General features: G+C 40.5%; 1 protein-coding gene across 2 annotated transcripts in view; it reads right to left on the minus strand.

Annotated features, from left to right (window-relative positions):
• Positions 1–1,638: 1,638 nt before the first annotated feature.
• Positions 1,639–12,020, minus strand: part of LYPLAL1 (lysophospholipase like 1) — a 38,842-nt gene continuing 28,460 nt past the window's right edge. For both annotated transcript variants that reach the window (XM_073338868.1, XM_073338867.1), the window contains exons 4-5: positions 2,485–2,600; positions 1,639–1,893 (exon numbers count right to left, since the gene is read on the minus strand). In XM_073338868.1, the coding sequence (XP_073194969.1) occupies positions 1,654–1,893; positions 2,485–2,600 (356 nt within the window). In that variant the 3' untranslated portion in view covers positions 1,639–1,653. The remainder of the gene's footprint in view (positions 1,894–2,484; positions 2,601–12,020) is intronic.

Genomic DNA, 12,020 nt, shown 5'->3' on the forward strand with positions numbered 1-12,020 from the left:
TTTTCATCCTGCCATTATGGCTTTCTAATGACATCCGAGAGCAGCTCAAAGAAATTGGAACAAATATGGTGAGAATAGGAATAGTTACAAAGAAAGGACGGTCACGAGAACCAGGATTCATTTTGTAATATCAATGGACTACTTTGGTTCCCTTTATTAAACACCATAGTGGACCTGGAGTTTTGTTTAGTCCCATTGTACAGATTAGAGACCAACTGTGACCAAGGTCAGATCCAGATCTGGATTTCACTACATTTTGGAAGATGTTTGGATACAGATTTTGTGCCCATTTCTACTCTATCATCACACCTGTGAAGTAGGTAAGTGTTATCCAACTCCTGAATAGATATGTTATGATTTACACACAACCTGGAAAGGGTTTTATGTTAATCAGTCTTTATGGTACAAAAAGGTCATGAATCGTCCAATAATCTCAAAACTCTGAAAATATTAATTTTCAGAAAATCTCTATGGAACAGGTGCTCTAAGAAGTACACTTTGAAGATTACAGATGATTAAACTGGGCCACGGGGAGGATATAAGTAACGTGTTCAAGGCCTGACTTGGACAGTGAGGTTAGGCCCCCTAGCCAGGGTCTAGTTGAGGTCGGGGCATGAATGAAAGTGAGCAAGACTGCCATGATGATGGGGGGTTGCGGCAAGTGGAGATGGCAGAGGTGATATCAGACCCTTTGACTGAGGGAGTACGTTGGACATTAATTACTGGGGTTAGCAACCAAGGGGTATTTTAGACCACAGTTGCTGTTTGATGACCATATTATAGCAGTAACCATGTTCCCTTCTTGCCAGCTGCCCTGGTTGTGATCTTTTCTTTCAGTTGCGGACTGTGCCACTGCTATCCATACTTTTGTACCTTCCTGCTTAGACTACTGCAGTGCACTCTAAGGGACTACTCAGTGTGTAAAGTTAAGCACACGCTTAAGTCTTTGCAGGAATGGCACCATAATTTTTTTTCCTCAAATGTAACTTGAATCATATTACACACTGCTACATTTGTAGGCTGTAAAATTATTTTTATACTTTTAAAAAAAAAACAAAACTATTACAGATTTTTCCAGCTTGGAATAAAAATAGGATGATGTGGAAAATCATGGAACACTATATATTAAAGTTTTGAAAAGAGTTTGGGCCATTTATAAATGGTTTTAATACTCTCAGTATCTTCCACAGAATGTTGTAGCTTCCATATTTTGCATATTGGACAGTAAAATCATCAGTAAGTATCAGTAGTTTATCATCATCCAGGCTAGGTTTTAAGAAAGTTGTACGTAACATCAGTGTCTATCTGAAGCTGGATTTATATTTACGAAATAAATGATGCACACTCTTAGGGCTTGTGTGTGATGAAGGCTAGTGTGCGGTAGACACACACCCCAGTTTTCCATTCACTAGTGGACCATGCTGCCATGTACTAACCATTCCCTATGTACTTTGATCTACTCCTGTTTCAAAGCAGGGTAGACCAAAGTGCACTAGGGAACTAGTGAGGCAGCAGGATCCTCACGGACACTTAGTGCATGGCAAGCTGGGTTGTATATTTACCTCACACTAACCTGTTGTGCATTAATTTATAATGTAGGCAAGCCCTTGCTATACATAAACATGTTATTTTGAAATGTTAAGTTAATTTCATTTATTCATTTGACATTGCTGTCTCCACAGGCAATTTCTTTACAATCCAGGAGCTCAATTTTTCCAGTTCAGTTTTGTGTAACTCATGATTAAGATTTGGAAAACTATGAAAAGATGTTGCTACTCCCAATGATTTTAACATCTTGTTGGTCTCTTCACCCCACGAGTGCAGAACTAACTCATCAGCTGTTCCATGACACTGAAATAATTCAGGAAGGACACTTTCATTTTTCTGTAAAGCCTAGATGGGGGAAGAAAAAGAGTTCAAATATGGATTTTAGAAGATGCAAATGTTGATATATGAAAACTTTATATATGGAATTCCAATGTGCTAAACAAGCTCCATTTACAACTGCAAAAAGCTACATACAGCGTTTGATCCTGCTCCACGTAACATGAACAGAAAGATTCATGTTGACCTGAATACAGCAGAATGGAGCCCATGACCTTTATAATCTGCTAGACATTCTCAAATAATAGGTACAATAATTAAAGATGCCATGTAACTAAACAAATAATTTGATTGTCTAATGTTCCATCGCACACTTGGCATACTTTGCACAGTATAATAGCAGTGAAACTGCAAAAGTAAGCAAATAAACAATGTGTAAAGATAAAAGTAGTTTTTAAACCTTTATTCCCTGATATTTTGCTTACCAATGTTCTCAGTGCAGAACATTCCCTGCAGTTAATGACCACCTGGAGCTAATCAATTCCACTCCCCAGGTAACGCCGTGCTTCAACTGTTTTTGCCTAATTATCAGTTTATCTTTTTAGGTGGAATTTGTATGTGCTCCAAAAGGCATTTGTAAAAAGACTGGCATTCACTCACCTGGTAAACAGCAGATGTCTTATTGAGAAAGCTAGAAAGAGCAAAGACTCCAGCCACATCTTGATGATACCTGTACGCTAAATGCATTGCCATGCCACCTCCCATTGAAAAACCTCCTAAAACGTGACCAAAAAAAAAAAAAAAAGTATTTTAGATTTTGGAAAAATATCATACATATAATATTTTATGTTATATATATAAAAACAAACTAAGATTCAGTTAGAAAGCTGGAGAGCTAAAAAGAGGAGGAAAAATTTATAAACCAGAATGGTACTATTTCATAATCCTCTCATTTAATGGTCTCCACCAGCTGTTTGGATATTGTAGATGTGTGTTTTATAGACAATGCAAAGCAGAATTCCATGATGTGGGTACGGCTGTCACCTCCAGTTCTTCAGGTGACTTTTCATACTTTGTCAGTCTAGCACTCATGAAGGATGACAGCATATTGCCATCACTGTACATAATCAATATTCATACCACTGGACCACCATGCCAGGCAGACTGAGATCCTCTCTTTTTTCACAGGAGAGATATGGCATGGGCGGTACAGCTGGACAAGCGGAAACACTTCCCTACAAATGTGCCCTACCCCTGTTCTAATAGATCACTTTGAAGGGTAAGAGAATGGATTACTCTCTCTACCCAGGGTCTACCTTTTGGGAACAATAACTAGGCTGCCACCAGCATTTTTTTTTTTTTTTTTTTTAAGATGACAGATACTTGCCTGTTAGGAAACTGGCTCTGTGACCATCACGTTACTTTCCATGTACACAATGTAGACGGTATTTTATTATTGTATCCTGCTAATAGAGGACATTAGAAGTGAAGCACTTAGGTGGCATGACTGTCCTGTTGAAATCTCTCCCAGTGCACAGACATAAGCTAACAGAGAATGGTTATGACTTATGCTTAATTAGAACAGTACTTTTACACAGTTCACTTATTTGGTGGTGCATTTGGTTTTCACCAAGTAGTTTGGTGCTAAAAATAGATGTGAAATTCTGAGTTCTGGACTTTTTAAACACAAAACGTGCTGAATATAGATTAGAGGAAAAGGAAATACAGATGAAATACAGTACGATTTTGACTGGGGCTTTTAAAGGCAGAATGGCAGGTTGATGTCATAGTCCATCCACTGGGTTGACCCAGTTCCACTCTACTTCTGCCCTGAACAGCATTTACACAAAGCTGCTAGCATGGAAGTTCTGTAAAGACACTGCACTGAGCATAAACATAACTCTGCACTGTATAATTTAGGTACTGTGGGCTTGACTTGGCCACGTCTTATGATAGTGTATCCCAAGCCACAGGGCAGAAAAATCTGTCTGGGGGTAAGAGCAGCAATGGTGACAGATGATTACAGGCAACCAGTGCTACATCAAAAGTGTGAGGCCCTAGCAGGGGGAAAGGAAACAGCCAACATGCCAGGGGATGCACAGATAGGCGCGAGCAGGGGTGGGGGAGACCAGAACGCAACTTAAAACTGCACCTTGTACCACCCCAGCTGAAACCCCCAGGAGAAAACCAGTGCAAATACTGCTTGGTCTTCTCCAGCAGGAAATTTCCTTTTGGGCACAGGATTTCCCACAGCTGTTTATCACACAAAATGCTAAAGTTCAAAGGGAAAACCTAGAACTCAAAAGACCACCACAGAAAAATCCACCGCAGATCATGGGGTGGGGAGGAAGACAGAGACAGAGAGAGAGAGAGACTCTCTCTCAATATTTAGATAAAATGTTGTTACAACTACCCAAAACTCACTTCTGTAAAACAGCAATGTGTCTTGGCTGAAGTGTGCTTTATTCTCTCTCATGAGATCCAGTTGCTTCTCACCCACTTCCTCATGCCACCCAGGCATGCCATCTTCCAAACTCATAAAAATAGTGTATTACATTCCAAAAGGTTATTGTATGTGTTTATATCTATACATATAAATACACACACTATACACAGATATACATTGTCCATATGTAAATGTAAGCACATTTTTATGTTTTAATCTAGACAAATGTGTGCATTGAAAACCCATTACTAGTTTGTAAATGATTTAATCTAAAATTTTGCACCCGGTTAGTCACACTCTGGCAAGACTATCTGCAATTACTCACCGGCAGTCTTTGACAATGCAATCACCTTCTGTGTAGAAGAATATTAGGTAATGGTGCTTTCATGTGGCTCATACTACTATGAGAAAATTTAATACAAAGGGCTAGTTCTTTGAATTCAGTTTTCCATGGGAAAATCTGCACTTTATCACTCAATACCACAGTAGCGTCTGGGTAAATACTATATAGTAAATGCTTCGCAGACAGTGATTTCAACGAGTATTTATACATGAAGGCAAAATATTATGATTCCAAAAGGATAATATTTCAATGTACGTCTAAGTTTGACATAATACATAAAACACATGTTCACTCAAGGAGTTATTTTTTAAAAGACTAGAAATATTAAAATGAAACAAAAAACAAAATATACACATTGTTACAGAAAATAAGATCTCATAACCAACACAACTTACAAGATACATAGACGAAAACTACATGCAAGTTTAAGTACTAATTATCTCAGTAGAAGGAAAGATAGCATGGAACATGCAAGACTTACAACATTACTAACCAGATTCTGTTGTGAGTATCCATCAAGATCAACGATGCAAGTTCAGATGTTTTAATCTTAGACATGCAGACCACTCCACTCCCAAGGAGTGCATGGAGTGCCATTAAAATATTAGAATTTGCCAATAGGTTCCACACAGAAAAAATCTGCAAGTATCACAGATTTTCCCTTATAACTACAATTCGAGAGATCTGCAGTTAGTGCTTTGTAACAGTTAGTAAATGTTGGCTTTATAATGGATTCTGCTGCATGTCAAGAACATCAAAAAGCAATATGCTCCCCTGTGGCCCTGATTCAGCAAAGCACTTAACTGTGTGCCCTAACTTTAAGCATACAAGTAATCCTATTGACATCAAAGGGGTGACTCACTAGCGATGTAAAATGTAAACCGGCTAACCGATAAGCATGAGTCATATCGGTAAGCATTTAATTCCGGTTAGCATTTAAACTCTGCTGCGAGACTCTACTGCCGGCGCCCCCATGCCCAGGGCTCTGCGCAGGGCCAGCAGCCGGGACCCCAGAACTGGCAATGGAGTCTAATGGTTAAACATTTAACCAGTACAATTTTAATAGTTTAAACGTTTACTTTTTTAAAATGCTATTTACATCCCTATGACGCACATTTTTAAAATAGGCAACCACCTATTAGGCCCCAATTCAACAAGGTTTCTCCAAAACAAGCACCTGAGATCCTACACCAAAACCTGCTCTGATGGGGCTGAAGTCTGCTTCCATAATAGGTCTGCTACCCATATGTGTCCTTTCTGAAAGTCAACCACTATTAACAGAGAAGGATATGGATAAAGTGAAATTTTAGGACACACTGCCCATGTGGAGGAAACTGCTTGTCCTTGAAATAGCTAATTGTGAGCTTTCAGCTGAAATCAGAACCCGTCACATCCTCACTTTCCAAATAAAGACCGTGAATCAAGGTTGAGCTCTGCATGTGTGATACCCATCTTAAAAATGAGAGATTTAAGGCAGGCTGTTCTCTAGAATTTCAGGTGCAGTATAGAGTAACTCAATCACTCAAGTACACGGTGACATAACATGGGAGGAGCAGGCAGAGACTGTGCTTCCCATAAGTATTTTATTCCCTCTCAAGGAAGATTAAATCCCAACAACTGCTGCCATGTTTCAGTGGCAAGTAAATAAATTCTTTCATATACAGTCTATAAAAGGGCTTTAGGATTTTTCATAATGAGATGTTCTGTTTACATGTAAGATCTTCAGACTCGATTCCCCTTAAACCTTTAAATTTCAGTGAGGCTACTCCAAATGGACACCTGAGAGATGAGAATCAGAACCATATGTGAAGCAAAATCTGTTGCTTCAACCACTATGCTTAAACCCAGGAATTGACCAGTTTGCTTACTATAATACTTCAGTTATATTCATTTCTTTGCATTACTCACAACCCACTATTCACTCATCAAACAATGGTTTGGGTCTCAAATCTATAAATGAATGCTTAATTTCGTGACCCAGAATGAAGGACGTTTTACCTAAGGTCTCTCTTAGAAGTGCCCTGTATACCCTGTTATATATACTGTATGTTAACAGTTTATCTTCTGATCTCCCTTGTTACATTGTGTTTGACTTCCTATCTCTGACTTCAAAATGTTCAGTTCTTTGTCTTAGAAAGTGGAAGAATATATTTTTCTCAGTCATGCAGACTGCACCCCATAATGGGCTCTAGTTTTGTCTCACTAATGGTTTTCTGAAATCAGAGACTGGAAAATGTACTAGTACATTTGTTGTAGAAAATAATCTTAGATTTACAGTAGAATGGACAGGTGGCCAGTTAGGTTTTTCCATCTAGCTTTAACATGTTCAAAGCCACTTGCCTGGAAACTATTCTACAGACCCATAGACCCATACTGGGTCAGACGATTGGCCCATCTACACCAGTATCCTGCCTTCTAACAGCGGCCAATGCCAAGTGCTTCAGAGGGAATGAACATAACAGGTAATCATCAAGTCATCCATCCCCCTGAATATTAGGAAGCATTCCCTAATATTCAACTTAAACACTCCCTTTATTTCACCAAGTTACTCCAAATTTAGCACCATAAATAATTCTGCCCTTACTCCTTGATGTTTCAGTGCTCTGCAGCGCTAAAGCCTAGATTCTTCTCTCTCTCGCTGGTGTAAATCATGAGTTGCTTCCCTGAGTCATAATCACGCCCTGGTGTAACTCCCTTTGATCTAAGTGAGAGGAGAACCAGGCCCTTAATCATCACTTTGCCAAATTATACATATTCAGCTTTTTAGAATCTTTCCTCATTAGTCAGGCCCTTCTCTGATAGTTTTTCCAGCTCTTCCCTGAATTTCTTCAAGTTTATCAATATATCTCTGACAATGAGGTGGCCAGAAATTAACATAATATTCCATATGTAGTACACCAGCATAGCATGAGGAGAGACAATTACCTTCTTGCCCATTTTACTGCCATGATGCACTGTATATTCAGGTCTAATTTTCTGTCCACTCTTTCAGCATTACTGATACCCGGATTTATCCTTGCCATTGAATATCTGAGTTTAGGATAATTATTACTCAGAAGTATTAGCTTGTATTTTTCCAAACTGACTCTCATTTTGTTATTTTCTCCTCATCTTTCTGCCATCTCTAGGGGCGATTTGGGCAATTTCTCTTTCCCCATTGGTGAATGCAACAAAATATCCTAATAAGTGACCTGCAAAGAGACTCATGTGCTCTTTAGTTCCTTCTTTCAAATCAGTATTTCCATAAGCATAAACACACTACAGTATCCCACCTAGACAATTCCCCCAACCTGTTACAGTTTGCTTTGAGCGGAACAGAAAATATCAAGTAAGCACTAAGTACAAAGGCATATAATGAGCATGTGGCCACTAGCTGAACTGCAATAGTGCGTGCGGCAGGAGAGAGTGCCTTGACAAGACAACATAACAATAGCCTATTATTGTACATATGAACAATTACTGTGCGCCAGAACTAATGAGGCATACAATTGAATATTACAACAATGGATGAATGTTAACGGGATAGCACATTTTCTTTATCTACATCATACAAAGAACTTCATGAACATAACTGTCTTTTGTCAGTTCTTCAGGGCAAGGACTTGTTTATCTGTAAAGCACTGCTACATTAACTCCCACGCCTATCCCCTAGCAATACTGAAATGTACAGTTCAGAATCCACCACATTCTGTCCTGTTTGCTGTTCAGTGATTTCTTAATGCCTTTACAAGAATAAAGGCAGCTTCCTTTTAGTAGCCAGACACTTTCTCTTTTTACAAATTGGGAGCATGAATAAATTTGCTGTCCAGTTTTCTCTCCTGACAAAACACTCAAGCAACATGACATGTTTTCTGTGAACAGCTAAGTGGTGCAAGTTCTACATTTTTATTGTAAAAGTGATACTTTTTTGCTGTATGTATTGTTTCATGTTGGAACTCAAAGAAATTTTGCCACATTTTCACTTGATATGAAAAACACATTTTCATAAGACTACAATTATTGAAGTTCACTGGCAGAAAAGTAAAGACCAGCAAGAAAATGTCCATTTGTCTTTTACCTGATCATCTTATTACAACTATGGCTTAACCATTATTTCTGTATGCCTTTATGAAGATGAGACCATAGATGTGGTACTGGGAAGATATCTGTCAAACATAACATTAATTTCTTACTGCTGGTGACCAGTCCACACAGACAGACCTCTGCAACCATTTACTTCAGTGGCGAAGTGCATGGGTGTAGGGATCTGCTCTCATTGATCAGGATTGAAGGTCAGCTTTGTAACAGTTAATTAAATGTGCTTTTGCTGATATAGCTTATACAAGCTCCCCAGATGAAATAAGCTGTACTGGAAAAAGAACTTTTTCCCCCCAGTATAACTGCATTTGAACCTGAACTTTTACTGGTATAAAAGTGTTATTAAAAACAATCCCAACACCACCTGCCTGCACTGCACATTGTTATATCAAGCAAATGTTTCTAGCATAGACCTGGCCTAGCACATGGGAATGGCCTGCAACTATAAAAAGAAATTTTTCTCCTAACAGGAATTTTAAACAGTGGAACAATATTGCCAAGGGAGGTTTTTGAGGCCTTACTTGACAGATGAGATTAAAACCTCCATTTATTTTCACCTTTCCAGCCCCCTGCACCAACTTTGCTCCCTATGAGTCTCCAAGCTTCCCTCACAACCCCACATTTTAAAATCTGTATCTCACTCACATCTTGTACCTTCTTCCATGAAGCTTTATCACTTGTGAGGTTGTCTCCCTCCTCGTAAGCATCAAACCATCTTTGCTCTTTTCAGCTCCCTCGTAAAAAAGGGACCTTTTATTCTGGGTTGCCTTTCAGAGATGATCCACTAAAGGTAACTAACACAATGTCAAGCTTGAACCGTCATCTAGTATGTCTGTACCATATTAGGTTTATTGCAGGAGTGGGTGGATGAGATTCTGTGGCCTGCATTGTGCAGGAGGTCAGACTAGATGATCATAATGGTCCCTTCTGACCTTAATATCTATGAGTTTATGAGTCTATTTTGTGTCTCTCATTTTGGCCCTAATCTCAAAGACATATGAGCATGAATAATTCCATTTCAACTGGGCTACATTTGAAGGATCAGGATTTACATGCAGAAGAAACTATCTTCATGTAAATCTCTATGAACCTGAGCACCCAGGTGGCACTAAAATAAAATTAAAACAAACAATAGTAAGAGCTGGTTGAAATATTTTGTATATTAAAAAATTGACATTTGTGTAATTTCACACACACACACACACACTTCTTTTTAAACCAGCACTAATAATAAAACATTAATATACAGAATAATGTTACACGCCAACTGCAAGATGACCCAGAAGGTTTTTTCCAATCCTAGAATCAATGATTGCATGAGTTTATGGAAATGCTCCAACAATGGGACACTGACAGGTACATGGCAAGCTGGTGATCCAAATGCTAGAACAGATTCAGGATTGCTTATCATCATCTGGTTGGTGGTGCCCAAGTATTATGAAATCCATATTCTACTTGCTTAAAGCAACACTGACAAATTTGAGAATTGGTCTGAATTCAACATGATGAAATTCAATAACGGTAAGTGCAAAGTACTACATTTAGGAAGGGGAAAAAAATCAAACGCATAACTACGAAATGGGAAATAACTGGTGTAAAGGTTCTGAGGGTCACAGTGGATCACAAATTTGAATATGAATCAACAGTGTGATGCGGTTGTGAAAAAGGCACTGGGATGTATTATATTAACTGGAGTGTTGTATGAAAGACATGGGAAGTAATTATTTTGCTCTACTTGGCATTGGTGAGGCCTCAGTTGGAGTACCATGTCCAATTGCGGGCACTGCACTTCAGGAAAGACATGGACAAACTGCAGAGAGTCCAGAGGAAAACAACAAAAATTATCAGAGGTTTAGAAAACCTGACCTATTAAAAAAACTGGGCATGTTTAGTCCTGAGAAAAAAATACTGAGAGGGAATCTGGTCTCAGTCTTCAAATATGTTAAGGGCTGTTCGAAAGAGGACTGTCATCACTTGTTTCCCATGTCCACTGAAAACAGGACAACAAGTAATGGACTTAATCTGTAGCAAGGGAGATTTAGGTTAGATATCAGAAAAAACTGTCTAACTATAAGAGTAGTTAAGCTCTGAAATAGACTTCCAAGGGAAGTAGCAGAATCCCCATCATTAAAAGTTTTAAAGAACAATTTGGACAAACACCTATCAGGGATGGTCTATGATGCCCATTATATGTGATCAATAATAAATACATATTTTAAAAAATTAATTGCACTATAAAGACATGAACATGGCTGAACTGAGTAACTGCTGATTTTATTGCTGTAACCCTTGTCCTTCCCTACTCCAACCTTTCCCTACTGTTTGCTAAGCCTGGTCCCTGTACCACGCATATCTAACTTAGACAGGATGACCAGGTGTCAGGTTTTCGATCCTGGCAGCTCTGGTCAGCACCACTGACTGGGCCATTGACTATCCGGTTGGCAGTGCCGTGCAGGGAACCGCAGCCAATGGGAACTGCGGTGGCGGCGCCTGTGGACGGGGCAGCACCCAGAACCGCCTGGCTGCGCCTCCGTACAGGAGCTGGAGGGGGGATGTTCCGCTGCTTCCGGGAGCTGCTTAAGGTAAGCGCCGCCCAGAGCCTGCACCCCTGACCCCCTCCCACTCTCCAAACCCCTCAATCCCAGCCCAAAACACCGTCCTGCACCCCAAACCCCTCATCCCCAGCCCCACCCCAGAGTCTGCACCCCCAGCCAGAGCCCTCACTCCCCCCCATGCCCCAACCCCCGCCCCAGTTCAGAGCCCACTCCCACACTCCGAACCCCTCAGCCGCAGCCCGGAGTGCCCTCCTGCATCCCAAATCCCTCATCCCCAGCCCCAAATCAGAGCCCACATCCCAACCCCCTGCCTCAGCCCAGAGCCCCCCCCCACACCTTGAACCCCTCATTTCTGGCCCCACCCTGCACCCCCAGCCCAGAACCTGTACCTCCTCCCACACCCCAGCCTCCTGCCTCAGCCCAGAGCCGCCTTCCATACTCCGAACCCCTCAGCTCCACCCCCACAGTCCCCTGCAAACCCCTCATCCCTGGCCACACCCCCAGCTGGAGCCCTCACCCTCCTCCTACACCCCAGCCCCCAATAAGCGAGTGAGTGAGGGGGAGATGGAGTGGGCGAGGCATGGACAGGGCCTCAGGAGGGGAAAGAGAGTTCGGTTTTGTGCGAGTAGGAAGTTGGCAACCCGAAACTTAGAATGCAAATCTTTCAAGACCTATGACTTTCTGTGTGTACTGTAAAACAACTAGCAGAGTTTGGGTGCTGTAAAAATAAAACAATCAGCAAAGACAAAGAAATTGAAGTATATGCTCTTGTGGC

Source organism: Lepidochelys kempii, chromosome 3, assembly GCF_965140265.1.
Source record: "Lepidochelys kempii isolate rLepKem1 chromosome 3, rLepKem1.hap2, whole genome shotgun sequence".
NCBI classification, from domain to species: Eukaryota; Metazoa; Chordata; order Testudines; family Cheloniidae; genus Lepidochelys; species Lepidochelys kempii.